The sequence below is a fragment of the Thunnus maccoyii genome, chromosome 21 (genome assembly GCF_910596095.1).
Source record: "Thunnus maccoyii chromosome 21, fThuMac1.1, whole genome shotgun sequence".
NCBI lineage: Eukaryota > Metazoa > Chordata > Actinopteri > Scombriformes > Scombridae > Thunnus > Thunnus maccoyii.
This window is the reverse complement of record NC_056553.1, coordinates 7,266,790-7,288,375: the sequence shown is the minus strand read 5'-3', so window position 1 is coordinate 7,288,375 and position 21,586 is coordinate 7,266,790. Positions and strand designations below refer to the sequence as shown.

The 21,586-nt window shown below is 40.1% G+C and overlaps 3 protein-coding genes across 4 annotated transcripts; 2 read left to right on the top strand and 1 right to left on the bottom strand.

Annotated features, from left to right (window-relative positions):
- Nucleotides 1-277: 277 nt before the first annotated feature.
- LOC121888052 (threonine synthase-like 1) lies at nt 278-5,147 on the bottom strand. Its single transcript, XM_042399318.1, has 3 exons — nt 5,020-5,147; nt 3,414-4,822; nt 278-1,702 (listed from the first exon to the last, which is right to left on the bottom strand). Exons 2-3 carry the CDS (start codon nt 4,785-4,787, stop codon nt 899-901), a joined length of 2,178 nt encoding a protein of 725 aa, XP_042255252.1. The 5' UTR covers nt 4,788-4,822; nt 5,020-5,147; the 3' UTR covers nt 278-898.
- A 642-nt stretch (nt 5,148-5,789) lies between these two features.
- enkur (enkurin, TRPC channel interacting protein) lies at nt 5,790-8,179 on the top strand. The gene is made up of 5 exons (XM_042400226.1): nt 5,790-6,004; nt 6,334-6,479; nt 6,566-6,789; nt 7,051-7,197; nt 7,567-8,179. The coding sequence occupies exons 1-5, from the start codon at nt 5,925-5,927 to the stop codon at nt 7,738-7,740; spliced, it is 771 nt and encodes a 256-aa protein (XP_042256160.1). The 5' UTR covers nt 5,790-5,924; the 3' UTR covers nt 7,741-8,179.
- An 82-nt stretch (nt 8,180-8,261) lies between these two features.
- On the top strand, nt 8,262-19,890 carry prtfdc1a (phosphoribosyl transferase domain containing 1a). 2 transcript variants are annotated; one of them, XM_042400227.1, is made up of 11 exons: nt 8,262-8,425; nt 8,674-8,753; nt 9,332-9,438; nt 9,523-9,706; nt 12,001-12,066; nt 14,409-14,426; nt 15,059-15,141; nt 15,578-15,624; nt 16,865-16,941; nt 19,155-19,196; nt 19,560-19,890. In XM_042400227.1, the coding sequence occupies exons 2-11, from the start codon at nt 8,721-8,723 to the stop codon at nt 19,566-19,568; spliced, it is 666 nt and encodes a 221-aa protein (XP_042256161.1). In that variant the 5' UTR covers nt 8,262-8,425; nt 8,674-8,720; the 3' UTR covers nt 19,569-19,890. The 2 variants fall into 2 exon arrangements, with proteins under 2 accessions (XP_042256161.1, XP_042256162.1); XM_042400228.1 differs by lacking the exon at nt 19,560-19,890 and having other exon boundaries at nt 8,262-8,753; nt 19,155-19,540.
- Nucleotides 19,891-21,586: the final 1,696 nt, after the last annotated feature.

Sequence of the window (21,586 nt, the reverse complement as noted above, 5' to 3'; positions counted from 1 at the left end):
GCTGTATTTAAGCTAAGCTAAGCTAACCACTAGCTCCTCACCTGGCAATTACTGGACTTTGACTCTCAGAGAGATCAATTCATTATCTGTATTTTAATGCCACGCAAGTGAAATCCACCATGTTGTTGTCTTAGCCTCTCAGTAATGTAAAAGGATGAGAAAATTGGCACATTTTGATACATGAAACACTGATTAAATGTTTAAAAAGTGAGTTTTACATCATTACAATGTAAAACTGTGAGTGTCAGGACACAATGGAGCTGGACAGGTAAAGAAATATACTGCAAATATACTTTATCACAGTACAATGAGCATACATGGCAACAGATATTGATTTAACATCACAAATTACTAGTTTATTTGATCTTCTCATTATTACAGCGATAATCGTATAGTGTTACAGAAATACTGGCACCAGTGTTTCCACACAGCAGTGGCCGAGAGGTAGACATCACCATCTAGTGGGCCGTGACTCCAGATAATGATGTGAAGAAATGTTGAGTAATCAATAGGCTTTAAATCAAGCAAGAAAACAGTTTAGAGCTCTATTACAGTGTAATCAGAATGAATGTGCTGTTCACTTTTCTTCCCCCCAACCCTACAGGCTCAGCTTGGCAGAATCACTTTGGCCTTTAAATTTAAAAGAGTTATAACCAGCCCTGTTTATAATAGGCACTTTTTATTCATTCTTATTTATTTGTTCTTTCTCTGTTTGAATTTCTTGCACATTTTGTGTCTTTTGTGCAAGATTTGACGTTTTTTTGGCCTGTAATTTGTAATATTTTCTTTAAAAAGTGTCATACAAATGATACACAATACATACAGGACGCATAAAGAATAATATTACTATTTGTAAATTATTAATTCTGACTTAAATTAATGTTAATTTAAGATAAAGCTACATGACTTTCAAGAAGGAGTCATGTATCATATTCTCCACTTCTTCTACCAGCACACCATAATCTGCCTGACAGACAGTGTGTCCCTTCCTGCCGCTTTCTTGGAGGCATGTCATCAAGTCTCTGTGCGTTTCTGGTCTGGATGCGGTTGATCCCAGTTTCTCCAGCTGCTCCACAGGATCCTCTGGAATATTTTGGATTTGTAACGCTTTGAACACAGCGGGAGTAAATTTCCCGTAGTGAGCAGTGGAACAGAGCACCACGGGACACGAGCCGTCCTGCAGCCTATCAGCCGCAACTTTCGCCACGGCGGTGTGTGTGTCCATGACGTAGCCCGTCCACCTGTGAACGCTCTGGATGGCGGCCAAGCAGTCGTCTTCAGAGCACCAGCCAGCCAGCACTTCCTGCTGTATCCTGCCAAGAAGAGGCTCAGGAACCTGAAAGTGCTGCTGTCTGTCTAAGCATGTGAACAGGTCCTTAACAAGACGGCTGTCTCCTTCTGAGACGTGGTAGATAAACCTCTCCAGGTTGGAGGATTTCAGGATATCTATAGCCGGGGAGTGGGAGAGCATCAGAGGCCGTCCCCGGAGATCGTACTCACCTGTGCTGATAAAGTCTGTGATGACGTGGTTGTGGTTGGACGCGCAGATGATTTTTCTTATCGGGATGCCCATTTGCTTGGCGTACACAGCTGACATGGCATTGCCAAAGTTACCCGTAGGGATGCAAACATCAACGGGCTCCCCGAACTTGATAACACCGTCTCTGCACAGGTCCAGATAGGCGGAGGAATGGTAAACCACCTGCAAGAGAAAGGAAAGTTAACAAAATCTATGCCAACTAAAAGTGTGCAGTTGTGTGCGGCACAAAAACTTTTCTTCTTTTTTCTTCTGGCAGAATAAATCTGACACAACAGATAAAAAATGTCACTTCTCTTGAAAACACCAGAATAAAGCGCAGGGCCCTGAGTTGACATTTAAGTTAATTCCCTTGTGGTTGCCTGATAAAACTGGAAACAAAAAGGACCATATTAAATCACAGTGACTGAGCAAATTATAGGATATTAAACTTACTTTACTTTGCTCATCCTTTAGTCTGTTACTGCAGCCTACAATCTCTGTTTTTAGACATAATTTAAACAATCTGCCAGCAGACTCAGGGCGTCGAGGACAACGAGGTCACGTCCTCAGTATTATTTCTGGGAATGTCGGACTTTTAATGATCAGAAAAGGAGCTTAAATCAGACAGTTACACACAAATTACACATTGGGGGTTTGTGAGGCTTTATCAGCTATTTTTTTTTTGAATCAACATCTTTAAATTTGACTATTTTAGGCAAAAATACATGTAATTAAAATAAAGAAAGAGTTTTGGCCTGCTGGTTGAGGCCGTCACCTTGGACTCTGGACTCTGATGGGCAGTTTTCCCTGCTGCCTGACATTTTTTCAGCAGAATAATGAATAATAAACATGTAAGTTGCCCTAATTTAGTGAAGCAGGGTGTACCTGAAAAGGAGAACACTGCAGTGTCATTACATACACTGAGGAAGTTGATATTCTGTTCTACTACTCTCTTAAGATTTCCATGTTCATTTCATTGTGAATCTTTACATCCTTTATTCATAAGATGAGATGCCTTCAAGAAAAAGCATCCTTTAAAAGTGTTTCTAACAGATTTTGACATGTACCTCACCTCTGTTAAAAAAAAGTGACGTTTCATTCTTGGCTGCATCAAAACAAACCTCAGGCCTTTTATTTTTCTTTCTTTCTTTTTCTTTATGTTTTCTTTTATCACTGCTTACTTGTCTTTTCTATACGTTACTTTTGAATGTGTTGATATGAGTTTATTGTGTCAAGATTTATGTTACATCTGTTTTCTGATCTTTCCTGTCACAATAACGTTTTGTAACGACTCTGTATTACATGTTTTCTGTAAATAAACAAAAAAATTTTAAAAAATGGTTAAATGAGGTTTAAAAATAAAAACATATCTTCTCAGAAACAAAGCAAACTGCACTGGACATAAATTAAATTATCTCACCTCCTCAACAGTCAGTCAGTTATTGTTGAAACCATTTTTCATAAAAAAAAATATATTTAAATATTCTCTGCATTTACTGCTTTTTCCTGTTTTGTATGACAAATGAATTATCTTTTGGTTTTGGACTGTTTGGATATAACAAGACGACCATGATATGCATATTTTTTTTATTTTCTGACAAATCTGCTTTTGACAATTTAAAGGTTATTTAAAAAATAATTGGAAAAAAAAATCTACTGATTTAACAATAGGTGTTTTTCCACAGGAAGTCAGTTTGACATCTCACAGCAGGAAAAGCACAGGCGTAAATAATAAAATTAAGGACGGCTGAATTGTTCATGCTGACTCACTGTCACGGCTTACTGGATAGAACTGAACCATCGTTAATGTCGTTAGTAACACTTGTGCCTTTCCTGCTATTTGAGAAAGTCATTTTCCTTGCAGCCGCACTCAGTGATCATCTTTGTTACCCACCTGTGGTAACAAACGTGCCCAGTTGATGGAGTTGGCGGTGCTGAGGACCGTGCCGTACTCCACGGCGAGGTGCCCGGTCAGCCCGGACTCTCCAAACATCCTCTTGATGGTTCTCTGACAGAAGTCGAAGTCTGACAGGACGCTGACAGCCCTGGCGTTACCCTCTTTGTAGCTCGTCATCTGGAGCTTCTGAATCTCACTCACCCCTTCCTCTGGGAAAAACACCAGCACCCCGGTCCTGTGTCTGTCAGTGCTGCTGAGCCTGTTGAAACCGCTGAGCACCGCGCTTCCGGTGTCTCCGGACGTGGCTACCAGGATGAGGTAGTTGCACATCGGTGGGAGGCAGTAGGCGAAGAGCTGGGGCATCAGCTGCAAAGCGAGGTCCTTAAATGAGGCGGTGGGGCCATGAAAAAGCTCCAGAACATACTGATTGTGGATCAGGTGTTTTACAGGTGCAACTGCCTCGCTGGAAAAGTTCGACCCGTACGCCTTAAATACCATCTCTCTTAGATCCAAAGCAGATACATCTAATGGGTGTATGCACTTCTCAAGTAAAACTAACGCTCGCTCTGGGTATGACATGTCAGCTAGTCTCAGCCATTCACGAGCATCCATCTTTGGGAAGCCATTTTTGGGTACATAAAGGCCTCCATCTGTGGCCAGACCCTCAACTACCACATCGCTGAAGTATGTTTTCTGACCAGATGATCCTGCGCTGTCACTCCTGGTGGACACATATGTTTCTCCATCGTGGTTCTGATATCTCTCCACAGCTTTCAGCACCTTCTCCACTATCTCCTCCACCGTGTCGCCTGTTCCACACAACACCCGCACGTCGAGCCACTTCTCATAAAACTGTTTCCTGTAATGCAAAATGTCCTTCATGGATACCCCTGCTTCTTGGCCCACTATCCTGTTCACCTTCATCCTGGCGAGTCTCTGTATGATGTCCTCACTGTGCACGTCCAGGTAGATGACCAGCCCGGTCTGTTTGAGGTGCTGCATCGCCTCAGCATGAAGAGGGTTCGAGCCTGTCAGGGAGACAACGCACCCAGAGGCAGAGAAGTTACACAATGCTTGTCCTTCTTCCTCCAGGAAACGCTCTCCACCGATCGCAGCCAGCTTGGCAGCAACTGGCATCTTCCATGTTGTCTCCAAGACGTCGTCGTCAACGTCAATGACAGGCAGTCCCAGTCTGTGGGCCACTATCCTCCCCACTGTGGTCTTCCCTGCTCCAGGAGGACCCATGAGCAGGATGTTCTTGTCCCCCAGCAGGGAAGCTTTGGTGGAAAGCCATGATCTTGATTTTGGAAATGGACTCAGGTAGCATCTGACAACTCTTAGTGCAAGCTGACTTGCATTGAATAAACCCATTTAGATGTAAAATGACAGCACAGCAGCTGATTTTCCTGTGAAGACGAAAATACTATTTAAGAGGACATTTCAAATGCAGTTGCACTTTTAACAAATGTGTATTATTCACAGTAGCAACCTCGGGTTTTCTTTCAGTGCCTACAGTGTGTATAATAACTTTGCACGTGTTTTGCCTTTAGTGGTACTTTTAAACATAAATTATAGATTTAATGTAACGCTATTTTACACTCACGTGAAATTGTGGCTTTCTGTCTCTCAAACCCCTTTAATTAATGCTTTAATAGAGTCTGTGACAACAACGTGGTTTGTTTAAAACGTGAAAGCACCAGTCAGTTGTAAATACTTGACAGGACGATCACCCCGCAGTCCGCAAACAACTACGGTCCGCCTGGAGGGACAAAACTCATGAATCTCTTTTGGGAAGTCGAAAGCGCACCAGACAATATTTTTATCACTGTATGTACTTGTTCCGTTTATAATTGTCTATAAAGTCTAAAAATATGCTTACAAATTCAACACTAGTATTACTGAACGATACACGTTGTGTTTTATGGTTTTTGTATCGCGAAAACTGCTAAAACGAATGACCTTACGCTGCGTTCAAGAGCTCGTCAAAACAACGTAATTCTGTACTTCAAACTCGAAAGTATGACAAATAAATATAAGCAAGCAATTAGAACAATGAATGAGAAATCTGATAATTGGAGTTGGAATAAAAAAAATGACATATATACTTTGACACGTCAGTTTTCGGTGGGAGATGATCATTTGTAGAGATCAATTGGCATAGACGTAGCAGAATGAGTGGAGAATGAATATATTCCTAATTGGGTGAATAAAATGAGTTGTATACACAGGAAAAGGGCGCTGTAAGTGAAAACACAGTTCATAACTTTACATGTAGACAGCTCGGATATCGTAAGAAAGTGTAATCTTACCTCAGATTTGCTACTTTACGACTGTTTCGGAATGCAACATTTGCTCCCGCGGTCGCCTAGCAACTAGCCGGCAGCGTGTTGTCAAACAAATCGCACTGAACCAAATGTTAGCTCGGTCAAGTTAGCTCCTTTACTGCCTGAATTCAGTTATCGTGCCTTTCTGAACATTTCATCCACCTCATATTTGAAGTCATTCAACATGTCTGAAGTTGTTTATCCACGAGAAAGCGTCTACAATCTTATACCAAAGGAGAGGGTTCCAACTCAAAAACCGCCAAGGTATTTTTAGAGCATTATAACCTAAAAAAATAACATCATATTGATCAAATTAGCCTTTTTAGCTAAATCAGAAGCATAAACTAGCCAGATAGACCATAAGCTAACGCTAGTGGGTGAGCAAAATGATGTAAAGGTGTACATTTTGACAGCTGCAGTTGGTCTTTCGCTACTATTTGGCCTGAATAAAAAGAAATACTACTTAAAATGTCTAATAAACTGTACACTAGATAATTTTATGCATGGTGGAAGCACTGAATTTGGCATTTTAAAGATAAAAGTAATTAGAAATACATTTTATTATTGCTTGCTCCAATGTGCTGTTTCCAAAGGTATATGTCCAAGTTCAGGCCAATGGTTGTTCTTGAGGAAAAGTTATCCAAGGATACAATGAAAACGATGGGACCAGCAAAAGTTGAGGTGCCCTCCCCGGAAAAATACCTCAAGAAACATTCAAAAGAGCCCAAACTGCCTGAAAGTAAGTTATTGGACAGACTATATTGACTATATTATCAATGTGTGTCTTGAGTAATTATTATTCACCTTCATATTTGTCTTTTTCAGAGAAAGAGTGTTCAAAAGAAGTTCGTAACACCTGCACCATGAAGAAACCAGCCGTCCCTGTGAGGACAGAAAACCCACCTATGGGCATTTATACCAAGAGAGACTTTATAAAGACAACTACAGTGATGCCAATGAAACCACAGCCTACCTATGTAGACACCAACAAGGGACACAAGGAGCTCCTTGAAAATTCAGGACTTGTCCCCAAGTACATCATGAAAAGGGTAAAAAAAAAAAAAAAAGACTTCACAAAAAACAAACTTTTCACATTGTTTGGAAGAAAAACGTTCACTTAAACCAGCACAAATGGTCAAAATATTAAAAAATATAAGAATTTTCTAAAACACAGCCTTGAATGCTAGAAAAAGATGAGTCGGATGTACAAAAACCTAAAATAAATTCCTGTCTTTATTGATGAAGTGATCCATCTTTGGAGCCTAACTTCATATTTTGTATGCATGTATGTTTCCTGTTCCTACCTGCAGGATTACGGAGAAGTACCTGAGTACCTGCTGCAGCGCAATGAAGACGAACGAAGGGCTAAGGAGGAGTATGACAAGTTTGTGAGAGAACAGATGGATCAAGGAGCCATGAAACCCCTTTCTGATGAGGAGCGACAAGCCATCCTGGAGGTACTTGATCACGTGGCTGCACAATGACAATTCTTTCCCCAAAACAGCGAGAGATCCTGCAGACATCTGGAAACGACTGGAAGAGCACAGGAAGTTAATTAGATGATTTCTGACCGTGTCTTTGAAGTTTTCAGGAAAACTCCTTGTTTTATATTGTTACATATCCACAAATAGTTTTAACCTATAAAGAGATATTGCGTCATATTGCCCAGCATCAGTCATACAAAATGAAAAGTCCACATTTAGCAAAATTAATTTAACACTCTGAGGTATTTCTGGACTGCTGAACTCTTACATTATCAAGCTGACTTTATTGTGACATTTATTTACCAATGGTTGGGGGTTTTTTTCTCTGGGTTCACTGTCCAGCGCCTGAAGAAGAACTGGGATAAGGTGCACCATGAGTACCAGGGCCTCTCGCTGGTCACAGACACCCTGTCGAAGAAGGCCCACAAGGAGCGGCTCGAGGTGGCGATGAAGAAGTTGGAGAACGACATCAACCTCTTTGAAAGATTCAAGACCATCTTCATCGCCAATAACTAGGACACTTGATCAGATGTACTGTGCTGCGCCCTTATTTCATAAACCACATGGGCTTGAGTAAAATAAAAATCTGTATGATCTGCGCTATGATCAGTGAAAAGTCTAAAGTTCAGCTAGTGCAACATTCATTCATTGCAAATAAGGGGTGATAAATGACCAAAACCATTCAGATTCATCTTCTTGGGGCAATATCTGCCATTAGTAGGGTAAAAAATGTTTCCACTGCTTTATGTTAGCTGTTAGTTTTTAAAGTAACTCAAAAATATCAAATTCTAAGTGAAATTCTCAAAGGATAATGACCAATTATTCTCTCTTGCATGCTTGCTTTTAGCCTTCTTTATAAATGGATTGTGTCAGATTACTGTTCTGCAAAAACTCAGCCTTTAAAATCAGTTCTATTCTGACTGAATAAAATTTACCGCATAGAAGTTGAACCAAACTTTTGTTGCTACTTTTGTTCATTTCTTCCTGCAGTGGCCTGTGATGCGGCCACGAGCCAGCATAGCATCACATGAAGCTGATTATCCCTGTAATTCTCCACGACTGAAACAACGCTGTCCTTTTTTGCAAATGACTCAAGCGTGATCCCACAGCCCATGTGGCTGGCTTCTCCGTACGCTTTTGACTTTCTTTTTTTCCCCTTCTTTGTTTTGTGAATGGTCGCTGAGAAGAAGGCAACAAAACTGTAAGTAATGCTTTGGCAATAACAGATTAGAAATGTTGCGCTGCAGGTTAATACACAGAGAGAACGTAAGGTTAAGTCTCTAATGAACAAATTGTGACTGAGTTACATGAGATACTACTACTAAATTCAACTTGAATCTAATGTTTCTCTCCTTCTTGCCCTTCCTGCCCTTTTCTTGTACTATCACTATCCAGAGGAAGATGAAAAATATATATACAATAAGCTATTTCTGTGTATTTCCACTAAAGGTCACTGAACCTTTAACCCAGACAAGACTGTTTTCACCTTGTCAGTGATGGAGAATGCAGGGAAGAAAAGAGGAATTGTGGTATGTGTAACACAAAGCCCGTTGTGTCAAAGTATGTGTTGCTTAATTCAGAAATGTAGGTCATGTCTTTATATTTTGTGACAGTCAAACATCAGTAAAGAATGATTATTTTTGTCAGTATTTGCTCAGCTATCACAGCTGTTGTGAAAAGATAACCCTAAAGTAACTCTCAACCCAGAAAAACATGTACAGTTATTAAGCCAAAGTCAATAATGGCAGTAATGATAGTTCTCTGATTGAGGTTAAAGGTTACAGACATTTCAGGACCAAAGAACTTTGGGTTCTTTCCATATAATTCAAACTCTATCCTTATTTCTCTGACAATTAAACTGTAATTAACCTTATTTATAGCATTCATTTGGCTGAATCTGATGTTTAGCTTTGACATTACAGCTGAGCTTTGCAGGGACAGTTTGACTTCTCTAACCATTAGCTACAGCTGTGTCCACTCTCATAATCAATAGCAGTGTTGTTATACTATCATGAATACATTTTAAAGGTTAACAGAGGAGTGACAAGAGGCTCCAGCGTGACTAGTTTGAACACTTCCATGCCTAACAGTATGCTGTGTATCCTAGATAAAAGATGACTGGCCGGGTTACAGTCTGGACTTGTTCACCTACCCCGAACACTACCATGAAGACATAGAGAGTGTTTATATTCCACATGGAGTGATCAAGAACAGGTAGAAAACACATCACCATCACACATGCAGAGGGAGTTTTTAATCATTTTCTGCTCATTTGCAATGATGTGATTTGTGCCGCAGGACAGAGCGTCTGGCCCGATACATCATGGACGACTTCGGGGACAACAACATAATGGTGCTGTGCGTCCTGAAGGGAGGCTACAAGTTCTGCGCGGACCTGGTGGAGTTTATCAAGGTTCTTGGCCGTAACTCTAACAAGTACCTTGAAACCCGGGTGGAGTTCATCCGTCTGAAGAGCTACCTGGTAGGTGGACTGTACTGTGTACTAAAATATACATTAAACACCTGACCTGGCAAATGTGACTGTGATACATTTACATAGTGCTGAAACAATTAATCAATTAGCTGGTCGACAGAAAATTGCCATTTAAGCAGTAGTGGTTCCAGCTAGGGTTGCAACCAAAGCGTATTTTCTTTATCGATTAATCTGTTGATTGTTTTCTCAATTAATCGATTGGTCATTTGATCTATAAAATGTCAGAAAATGGTGAGAAATTGTGATCACTGTTTCCCAAAGCCCAATGTGCAACCTAATATGTCTTGTTTTGTCCCAATCAACAGTCCACAACCTGTTTACTGTCACAGAGGACTAAAGAAACCAGAAAAAATTCACACTGTAGAGGCTGTAATGAGAATTTTTTTCAATGAATCAACTACTCGTTAATATTCCAGTTTGGGCTCTTAAATGCTGCTTTGTTCCATTTTATTTCTTTGTTAATTTAATATATTTTGGTTTTGGACTGTTGGTCGGACAAAACAATCAATGTGAGGATGTCACATTTAGCTCTGGGAAACTGTGATGAGAATCTTTCATATTTTTTGACGTTTCATAGACTAAATGAATGAAAAATACATAAAAATGAATAATAAAAAATAATAATCAACAGATTACCTGATAATAAAAATAATCCTTAGTTGCATCCCTATATTCACCCCTTGTGTAACTCAGCCCTCGGCAGGCTGACGCCTCGGCCACTGGATGTCACTGTTGTGTACGTTTAGGGAGGAAAGAGGACATTCAGGCAGGACATCTCAAGGACAGTTGATGTTGGGAGAGACTGCAGAGCTCAGGACATGATACCAGATAAACACCAGACTGCTAATTGGCCTCCCTGCGCTGTGCCAAGACAAACAGATCTACAATATATCTACACAATATCATGCACCTGGAATGTATAAAGTGAGGAATTCACCTTGGGAATGATATAGGAATGTTTACAATGATATCACTTTGCAATTGTCACCAGTCACTTATTATACTGTGGTGTATTTTGGCACGTGTAAAAGGATCTGATTTATATTTCTCTGCATGTGGTCACATTCCTTCCCTCCCTTTACAGCACAGGAGAGGATTCACTATCCTTATTTACAGAACTGGATTCCACAGGGGTTCAAGTAGCTACACGAACAGCTTAAATTGAATTATAGATTGTTTTTTTTGGGGTTGACACAGACAGTAGGATCATCATTACTGATGAATGTGGTCAACATGGCTTTAATTCTTGTGTTTTTTTGCCTTTTAAACAGACTCAGGATTGTTTTAGATGTCAGCAAGCAACATTGCGGCACCGCTCTGGTGTCTGAGCGATGACACTGTTAGTCAATCTCACAGGTCATGATGGAGTCATGTGACCTGCCCCCAGGGCTAGGATTTTGTCCATGTCACTGCTCCTTTTATCCAAGTGATAAGTAACTTCAAAGCAGTTGTTCTTCAAAGCTGCATGCCGTGCTTCTGACTGTGAAAAAGAGTGCCTGTCTACATTCAGAGTTATTGTAAAATAAGTCTCCCTTGGTGGATTTGTCCTGCGTTAATGCTGTTCTGTTTTGAATATCTTACAGTAAAGCCAAATTTTAAGCCAATTTTTTGTCTTAAAGGGGACATAACATGCTTTTTGTGATTTTCTGTCATTTATATACTGTTATAATGTCAGAGGTCTATGTTAAACAGGATCAAAGTTCAGTCGAAGTCCTTCAGCCTGCTCTCAATGCTCTGTTTGTAAATTTACAACTATTTCGCCGTCGAACTGACGTCAGATTGTTTGTCTTTGTTGCTAAGGTTGTTCCAGGGGTTGTTCACGTCATTCACTCGCATATTTCCGATCAGATTCAGACTCAAACATGTATCGATGTATTTGAGAAGTTTATATTTTGAGTAAAGAATGAGAAAAATAAGTGAAATCCCACTACTAATGTTTGTTTACAAAGCTCATTGGGCTCATTGGTAGGGGGGTCTTAAAGCGACAGGAGCTAAAACAGCCTGTTTCAGACAGAAGCTGACCTGAGAGGCTGCATAAAGAGCCAGTTTAAGATAAATAAGGAAATTTTAAATCTAAATCATGCAAAGATATTCCAGTAGAGCCCCAGAATGAAAATACAGACCTGGACATGTGCATGATACATCCTCTTTAACTATCTGACTGACCTTTTATTGTAAGGTATTTCTGATATCATACGAATGCATCTTGATTTTGCACAAACAATCCCTTTTAAAAGTAGTAAAATATTAATAATCTCTCCATATTGTCTTCTTCTCCTCAGAATGACCAATCAACAGAAGACCTGCACATCATAGGAAGCAGTGATCTGTCTTTTCTGCGTGGAAAGGTGTGTGTAAATTACACTTAATTTAGGATATTATGCGGTCAAGGGGCAGTGCTCATTGTCAGGTTTAGTATTTAGATTTTTTTTTTAACAGAAACTACCTTGTCCTCAAGAGGGAGCTGTCAGTTAAACTGTCAGGAGGTGACCACTTGTATACAGGTGAACAGCGGAGAACAGAACAGAGCTTCAGTATGGACTTGAGAATACAACACAAATAAGTTTTTTACTGCCCAATCATGCGCAGGTACCAGATTACACCTCTATACTCAGACTTTTCCCCTCACAGCCGTCCTCTCTGTGCACACCTCACGATGAGTTTCACTTTGTTAAAGTGTTTTACCCTTCGCCAGCCTGGCCATGAATCCGACATTTCAGGCAAACGAATGTTCCCACAAGGCAGATTTACTGACTATTCATCCCCGCTGAACTCCGGCGGGGGAGGACCGAGGAGTCAGTAGAGGACGCAGGCTGTTGAATCATGAGGAATGATCCCTCTCTTAACTACATTATTCTCTGAGATAGGCGTAAGACAGAAACTCCACGTCCTCACGCGTACGCAAGACAGCGAGTCCGATGTTGAAATCCCCTTTTATGAATAGCTGAGCTGACAGAATGTGCTGTGCGCTGAGATGCATTTTCACTGTGGTTAGAAAGGTCAAAAGGAATAAAAACAGAAAGGCTGACAGGCACCTTGCACAGAGAGCATGAATCACTGTACTTTGTCTGCATCAGTAAGGTCAACGCTTTTTTTTTTAACGATCCTTCACCTTGATGAAAATATGAAATGAAAACCTCCCATGAAGTCAATAGTCATCAGTCTTTGCAGGCCTTTATACAAAAATGTTAGCCCCAGGTAGATTATGAATGCAGAACTGTTAAAACTGCTCTTTACAATCTATAATAATGGCAACGTAATGACAGCATAGTAAAAGTAAAAGTGTTATGTTGAAGAGTGAGGAGACATGAGCAGGCTCTCTGGTTTCTGTGAGTTGAACGCCGGCCAGCAGAGTTCATCGACACTGTTAAGAGGTTTTCTACTGCAATTCTTACTCACCGTGTCTCTGTGATTTCGTAGCAATCCCAAGTGTTATGATAGTAATCGGAGTGGTTTAAGTTCAAATTCAGCACAGCCGTAAAAAATGGAAAAATGGTGGCTGAAATACTGATGAGTGAATTATTGGAGCGTGGATGAAATACCAGTTTCTGTTTTACGGGCGCTTAAGGCAACAAATAAAGTTCATAGCATCACTTTATGTTCACAAAGAAATGAAAACTGAACATGTAATCTCCTGCTGTAATATACTACAGCTGCAACAAGTAATCGATTAAGTGGTTAGAATTAATCTCCAACTATTTTGATAATCAATTCATCATTTTGAGTCATTTTTTTAAGAAGAAATGCAAAAATTCTTTAGTCTTCTATGATAGCAAACTGACATTTTTCACTATTTTCTAACATTTTAAAGACCAAACAACTAATCAGTTAATTAAGAATATAATAAAGATTGACAGACTAATAGATAATGAAAATAATTGTTAGTTGCAGCCCTATAATATACATGTATTTCATTGTAAATAGTCTTTTAACTGATGAAATATCCTATAAAGTAAACAAGAACATAATAACACCATGATCAATTCTTGAACAATGCCTGTAGCGCAAAACACCAAAGCAGTGATTGATTTCAGCCAAAGTCTTTGCCAGATTCAGGACTGATTGATTGAGCTACAGAAATAATTCAAAGCTCCTGGGAGAACGAAACTAATCCCAAACAATCATACTATACAGAATAAAAATAATCACACAGTTGTTGCCCACACGGCTGCACAGTATGTTTGTTTGCAGAAAAACAGGTTGGTTTGGTGTTTTCATGTTCTTTACATGTCCCCGTCTCCTTTCTCTTGAGTTTTATGTAACAGCGTTCAGGTGTAGACTGAGAGAACATTGGCCGGGCGCCTGCATTCTCTCCGATCACTCTCCCCAAACCATAGATACTCTCCGCCGGTCTGACAAAGAGCCCCATACACCCAGCCAAGGGAACAAGGAGTCACTTGAAACCCCGCAGCAGAGAAAGCGTGCAGCACCCGAACACTCAGAAGTGACTTTTTGCTCACTGTAGACACAGATGTTCATTACTGGGGGAGAACAGAATGACTTCTGTGTTTTTGTTTAAGGCGCTGATGATACTGCCAACATTGTTGCCATAGATACCCTCTCTAAGAAATGTAAATTTCACAGAAACAACCCAGCTTTTATTGTTACTTTGCTGAAAATTTAAAGGTGATGTTTTACTAATGTGTTTCTGTCTCTTTTTTTTTTTATTTTTTTTTTACATGTAACCAAGAGTGTGCTCATTGTTGAGGTGAGTGTCCGGAGCAAACAATCTTACTAACTCGCCGTGTGTATTTATTTTTTCCATCAGCATTAATTCTATCGAGTATTTCCAACTCGTTTGATGCCTTTATCATGTTTTGTTTGCATTTCTTTTGGTGTCTTGTTGATTGAGGAGCCATTGTGTCTGTAACAGCCAAATGTCTTTTGCCTTTTGCTTCACAAAGGGACAAAAAAGAACAAAGTGTTTTTCTCTTTGAGATCATGTTTCAGTTGAAAAAAGCTGAGAAAAAGAGCTGTTTACCCCAAGAAATACAAACTACAGAAGTATTTATCAGGCTACACCCATCAGGGGTAATCTGACAAATTTACTATATATAGTTTTGAATAGCTGCCCCGGTGCCATATCAGCTCAAATTCATACTTGACTCCTCAAAGTCATGTCACAAACAAAAAGATAGTTATGTGCCCTCATTACTTGTATATAAAAACTTAATATATTCAATTTAAGAAGAATATATGATAGCAAAGTTAGAAAGAAGGTTTTTATCCTATCATTTGTAGATCATTTTTCTCCTCTTTCAAGGCGTTCTGCACTCAACTGTCCCACGTCCCTCCCTCCTCATCTCCTCTCCCTTTTCCTTTGCTCTTCCCTTCCCTAAGGCCATAGTTGACACAGGAAAGACCATGAACGCCCTTCTGAAGCATGTGGAGACCTTTGAACCCAAGATGGTCAAGGTCGCAGGGTGAGCCGGGTTTTTCAGTCATCTGTGTTTTCCCCACCAGGGGAAATGCCAAGTGTGTGACGAGCACAAAAAAAGAAGAAGATATCGCTTATCCACACATCCACAGTCCCTATCTCGTGTCCGTGGGCTGTTCCTATGGGCTCTGAGATGACAGAGACACGATAAACATCTTTCCTCGCACATGGTTCATGTTGAAAGTTTACTTCCTTCTGTATGTGTAATGCTGTTCAAGTGTTAGCATTACTGTATCCACTTACGGATTGTGACAAGACTGAAAAAACATACATTTTTACAATTGTTAAGATGTATATATGTTAGAGTGACGGTCTTCGAATGAAAATATACAGAAAAAACAACATTTGATGCCTTTTTAATACTGTATGTGTATTAACTTTAGTATTTTGGTAAATAACTCTTTATCTAACATGTGTTTCAGTCTGCTGGTGAAAAGGGTCCCTAACATGCCTGAAAGTCTGACAGACTGTAAGTACTCCTTGTTTTAATGCTCTCCATTGATTCCACAGAATGGGCGCCATTATCTTTCATTGTACTGCGATCGCCATGTCAGTTACAGTGAATCATGTGTGTTTTTCTGGTGTTTCTTAAAGCTGAAGCTGTTGTTCAGCAAGTGTGGTTATACACTCACATTTTTTTCATCTTTAATTATGTTTTCTTACCTGATAAGCCTGATATCTCTAGTAAATCCTGGAATATATGATTGAAAATGTGAATATAAACAGCAGAAATTCTTCTTAAGTTTCTAGCCTCATGTATTGGGTCAGAAAGGTGAAAAGGTTTGATGGTTTGGACAGCCAATAAGGAGGTAAACTGTAAAAGTGTAACTGACAAAAGCAAGTGGGAAGAAAAGTCATGACTGACACAACATTTAACAGCTAAACAGACTAAATAGAGCTGAAATTGCTTGAATGGCTCTCAGACTGTATTGAACTCCATTAAAAAAGTACAAACTTTTCTGGTAACAAATTCCATACATTTGTTTCTCAGATATTGGTGTCTTAACAGCAGATTTTACATTCTATGAATGTCTCTTTGGTGATTGTAAGAAACCTTATTCCATGAATGAGATGTACTGCATGTTTTAAAGTAAGCTCACTTGATTATCACATGTCTAAGCTTTCACCACCTTCCCTTTCGACAAAATTAGCTCCAGTAAATGACAATAATGTGGCGAGTGATGAGCCCAAACCCAACTTTTAAAAACACCCTTTTTGACACCAATTCCCGTTGTTGAGCTGAAAGAAGCTGTTGGAAAGAAAGAGGTCCGGGCTGCTCTGTTTGCCCTGTTGCCAAGACTGAATTATAACTGGATGGATTGATTGACTATTGAATGAAGTTGTGGTATCAATAGGAAGATAGTTTCATGTCGGTACTGACTGACATGCTGCGGATTCAATTTTGCTAAAAGCTGCTGTATAACCTTGAAGTGAAATCGTTGCAGTCGGTTTCCTAATGAAGACATTCTTGTGAAGAGTAGAATCTCTGACCTGCAGATCAATTCGTATGACAGAAAATCTATATTTCTGACCTTGTACAAAGCACTGATAAACATGTAGAGAAAAAAAAGATGTCTATATACTCTTATGTATGTTTAAATTCTTAACATACTGTATGTTTTTCATGTCATGCAAACCCCAAATTAGCATTGATTTTACGCACATCATATTAATCTTTAACACGACTGTCTGTTTTTTTGCTCTGATAGATGTTGGATTTGAAATCCCCAACCACTTTGTTGTTGGTTATGCTTTGGACTACAATGAATACTTCCGTGACCTGAATGTAAGTCCCGAGTCACCACTGCACAGCACATGACCTTTTGAAGAGCTAAGAGAAAGAGATGAAAGAGACGTGGGGCGGGAGGGGGGTGGGGAGGGGGGGTGCAGTAAACACAGTAAATCAAAGAGATGCACTCCTTTCCCTGAAACCTAAACTCACCCAACAGGTATCCTCCCTGCCTGAGGAGACTTTACATGTAAGCAAAGCAGCTTACATCACCTATATTTGTGCAGGTGGTTTTCTGTGGATGTTTCTGTGTGGTGTGTATTAGCTGTCTGTCCTTGAACATATGATTCAGGGTGGTGTAAATTCATACGTATGAGACCTGGTGTGTCCAGCTCTGTGCATTTTGTTCCCGATCACCTTTACGTGTCATCCAAGTCAGGAGAGATCTCTGATTGCCAGCATTCAGTGTGTAGTCTGACATGTCTTTTTGCCGAGTCATGGTAGGAATTTAAAGCACCATGATCACCTGTTCTGGCGTAGCGACCATTTTAAAAGACATGTAGTCTGATACCAGCATAGGTTAAAAAATGTCACTACTTTAAATGCTCACTTTTTCACTTTTAGCAATTTTATTATTTCATGCTAGTGGTGCGGCTCTAGGGAGGGCAATTTCGGTCAGTCGGTCAGTCTCTCACCACTTTCGCGAATACTGAAATATCTCAACAACTGTGTGATGGATTCAATTTAGCACAGGCATTCATGTCCCCCTCAGGATGAATAGTAATAACTTTGGTGACCCGTCGACTTTTCATGTAGCACACTTGAGTCAAAATTAAAATTTGTCCAACATTTTGGTTATATTACTTAAAGCAGGCGTAATCTAGATTTTTTTTTTCATACTAACAATGTATCAGATGACAATGTGTAATGTCAGATGTCCCTACAGAGAATTATCACTGGAGTCTGCAGCTCCTCTCATGTTTACAGAGCTTTATAACACGTTTCAGCTCATTGTTAAGCCGTCCAGCTGCAACTTCACTGTTTTGGTTCACTCTCACTGCTCTCATAGTGCTGTTTTCAGCCTCAGCGGGCAGCTACTTTGAGGGAAAAAGCTAAAAAAAAAAAAAAAACACTGTGCACTACCTGCTCAGCACCAAACAACAACAAATGGACACAGTGAGTGTCAGCTGGTGAACATAGCGGAGCATTTAGCAGCTAAAGAGCCAGATATTTCCCTCAGGGGTTGGTAGAGAGTGAAAACAGAGCTAAAAGAGAGTGAATTTTGGACTCACAGTCACCTGATCAGAAACACACCTTGAAATGAATGAATGATAATGTTGCTCCATAACTGTTGGATGTGGAAATAAGCAAGTGTTTGCTAACAGGTTCACCTTATCAGCTTAAAAGATGACGATGATGATGATCCTCTGCCCCCAAGTGGAACATGGTAAACATCAGCATGCTAACGCTGTCGTTGTAGGCGTGTTAGCATTTTAGCCAAAGCACTGCTGTTCCCAAGCACAGCCTCAAAGAGAAACTTTTAGTGTTGTTAAATTTTCCACCATACAATAAAAAAAATAAATAAAGAAATGAATCCAGTCCTTTTGCGTGTGAAAAGTTTCTGACTGACTACCTGGTGCTTTAAACCAACTTTACCTGGCAGCAGAAGTCTGAAATTAGTGAGCACAAACCTGTGTGAACTTTGTCATTTTTATATCTGTAAAGACGTGGCCTCAAATTTACCTCTGACTCATGTGAAACACTAAGCCAAGCCTAACCATAGCTTTGTGTGTGTATTCACGTGGGTGTGTATGCTGCATTTATTGTACTGTATGATAGTGTGTGTCTCTTGTGCTATGTTTGAGGGGGGGGTGGTATTCATTACTAAAGTTTGAAGGAGGGTGACCTGTGGAATGTCGGGGTTAGGATCTCATTATCAGGCAGAGTTAAAGCTTCCCCTCTTATCTGTCCTTATCCCACAGAAGAAATATGAGTTGAACCCCTGGGACGTTCAAAGTTAGATTAATGAATGTGTCATATCTTTGTAGATTACCTTCCCTGCTTTTAAAGGTTTGCAGGCTTCATCTTGCTGTACTGTATACGGCACATCGAGACTCTCAGAACGTGCTGGAATTTCCCACAGGGCAGGATGATCTTATGCAAATATTTTTTCTATCATCAGATTCAATGTTAAAGTTAAATTTGGAGTGACACAAGCTAATTTTTCCCTCTCTCTCTCTCTCTCTCTCTCCCACCTCTCCTCCTTTCAGCATATCTGTGTCATCAGCAAGATCGGGAAGATGAAGTACAAGGTTTGAGAAGAATTGAAACCACAAGTTATGCGCAGTTTTGCATTAGCAGCAGTATTTCAACCGTGTCCTGCTGAAGATAAATTAAGCTGCAGTTCTGTTTTTGTGCACACAAATGCTTCAAAATATATCGTCCATCTCTCTAAAGGTCATTTTAAAGGAGCTGTGTTTCACATAAAAAAAGTACATTTGTATTTATATCTGTCATTTGTAATATACGTTTTTAAGTGTAAGTGCTTTACAATGAAGGACTGTTCTTCAAATCAAAAGCACCAGTCATAACTTCCTCTTAGTGTCCATAAAATGTTTTTAAAAAGTATTTGTTGTGATGCAATTACGGCCTCATCTTCCATTTTTGTATGTCAGTGTGATTAACACAGAGGACAAAGAAATGGACAAATGAAAGAAAGGGATGCTTCCCACCAGGAAAGGACGTTGGCGACAGATGGAGAGAGCTTATGGACGTTGGCATGCCCGTGCTGGGTTGACGCCCACTCTGACTCATGGAAAACACACAGTGGGCACAGCACGCAGGCCTAACACGTCTCCTCGCCACACTGTATCTGTTTGTTCCCAACTTTAACCAGGCCTCTCTGAATGTCAGAACTAAATTTATGTGAAGTTAACTGCAAAACTGACATAAAAGTCAAAACCTGGAGAGTCTGTTTATAACTACTCTGACACTGAGTCAGCATTCAGTCTCAACAGTAATTTAAAGTTTAAATAAACTGTCATTTTTATCTTGGAAATTATTAGTATGTAAAACACAGAAGTTACTATGAATTACAATTCATAGTAAAACATGTTTTCATTCATAAACACTGGGGTTTTGTGTTTTTAGAGGGTTTGTAGTACTGCAATCAAACCCTGAGCCCTTAATCTTTGGAGGAGAATACTCACTCTAGAGGCTACACATCAAAATACCTGCAGTCTCAGGGCTCTGAACTGCAAACATACGCTACACACACATACACAGAAGTATTTCGTCGGGTCTGTTGCCATCGTTAGGGTGACTAAGAGAGTCAATTGTGCATGTCGACAGACCAGAAACATGCTGCACTTCACACAACGTGCACTCGGGGAGTGTTATCATGTGGCTACGCACTCTTGATTCTTAATCACCTGAAACTCCAAACAGCCGTCACATCACATAACAGGCATGCATGCATGCACACGCACATATTATTCTAAGAGTGTAAAGATTTCAGATGATTTCTCGTTACCATGGGATACAATATCTGGACTGAAATGTGGTTAAATAATTAGGCCCTCTTGTGTTGACTCTGGGTCGGAGTGTTCACCCCGACTTCCCTGACTACGTTCACTCCTCCATGTAAAGACCACCAAGGTCTGCAGTATTACTGTGTCCAGTGTTCCAATGACTTTTGTGTAATTCAAAACTCTTATCATACTGTGTTTTACTCACATTTGACAAACAAGTTCATCTTTGTGTTTTTAAGTCAAAGGTTATGTTTCGGTTCCGGCTACTAGGCCTCTCCAAGTTAAATGACCTGATAAATGAGTTGCTATTTGGATAATATGAATGACTGCAGACAAAAGACAATTCTGGGAGGTTTGGTGCACTTATATTGAATTGCCGTGCTTCCAAAATGCTCTCAAGTTTCACATCTGTGGTGGTAAACAAGATCTGCACTAATACATTCAGATGATGTCCTAAGTTCACTCAGGTTTTTATCACTTGTCAATGACCCCTGAAGATGCAGAGGAGTGAGGTAAGAAAGAGGGAAAAACTCAACAAATTACACAGCTTTTTGGATGTGTGTTATCCATGCAGCTCGAACCACAAAGACCCCCATTGTACCTCCGGCTGCACCCCCATGTGTTCTTATCGTAAAACATCAGCACTTGGCAGTGGTGGTTAACTTATCCCAGCTCTAATGCCCCCCCACACTGCCCTGGGAACCCAGAGGCCAATGTCTTTCACCTTGATGCAGGTTTTTGGTGAAAGCGAGAAGGGACAAAAAGCCTTTGCAGGTTTCACATGCTGCGGCTTTGTAGTGTCCCGTCGAGGGAACAGAGAACGGGGGGCTGACCGCGGAAAGTAGGCTACAGGTAAACTGGGCACAGCACAAAAGGAACAAAACGGGAATTGTACATTTGAATGGCCACGCATCCATGAATTCGACATATGAAGCCTGTGGTTAGAGACGGAGCAGTAGGATTTGATTTCACATCAACGGCACAACAGACAAAACATGTTTACTCCTGAAATCTATTTCATTGTGCTGTCTTTAAAGGAACAGTTCAACATTTTGGGAAATAGTTAGATGAGAAGATTAATACCACTCTTAAAAGGTCCATCTTGCCCTCAGTAAGAAAGCAAACAAGCATATTTCCCACACTGTCAAACTATTTCTTTTAAGGTTAGACCA

Bases quoted from the DNA above. Each gene is read 5' to 3' on its own strand.
- LOC121888052 (XM_042399318.1), bottom strand. From the start codon at position 4,787: ATGGGTTTATTCAATGCAAGTCAGCTTGCACTAAGAGTTGTCAGATGC. The intron at 1,703-3,413 runs GTGGGTAACAAA...TTTCTCTTGCAG, and splicing joins GGGCACGTTTGTTACCACAG to GTGGTTTACCATTCCTCCGC.
- enkur (XM_042400226.1), top strand. From the start codon at position 5,925: ATGTCTGAAGTTGTTTATCCACGAGAAAGCGTCTACAATCTTATACCA. The intron at 6,480-6,565 runs GTAAGTTATTGG...TGTCTTTTTCAG, and splicing joins AGAGCCCAAACTGCCTGAAA to AGAAAGAGTGTTCAAAAGAA. The intron at 7,198-7,566 runs GTACTTGATCAC...TTCACTGTCCAG, and splicing joins AGCGACAAGCCATCCTGGAG to CGCCTGAAGAAGAACTGGGA.
- prtfdc1a (XM_042400227.1), top strand. From the start codon at position 8,721: ATGGAGAATGCAGGGAAGAAAAGAGGAATTGTG. The intron at 8,754-9,331 runs GTATGTGTAACA...TGTGTATCCTAG, and splicing joins GGAAGAAAAGAGGAATTGTG to ATAAAAGATGACTGGCCGGG. The intron at 15,142-15,577 runs GTGAGCCGGGTT...CATGTGTTTCAG, and splicing joins AAGATGGTCAAGGTCGCAGG to TCTGCTGGTGAAAAGGGTCC.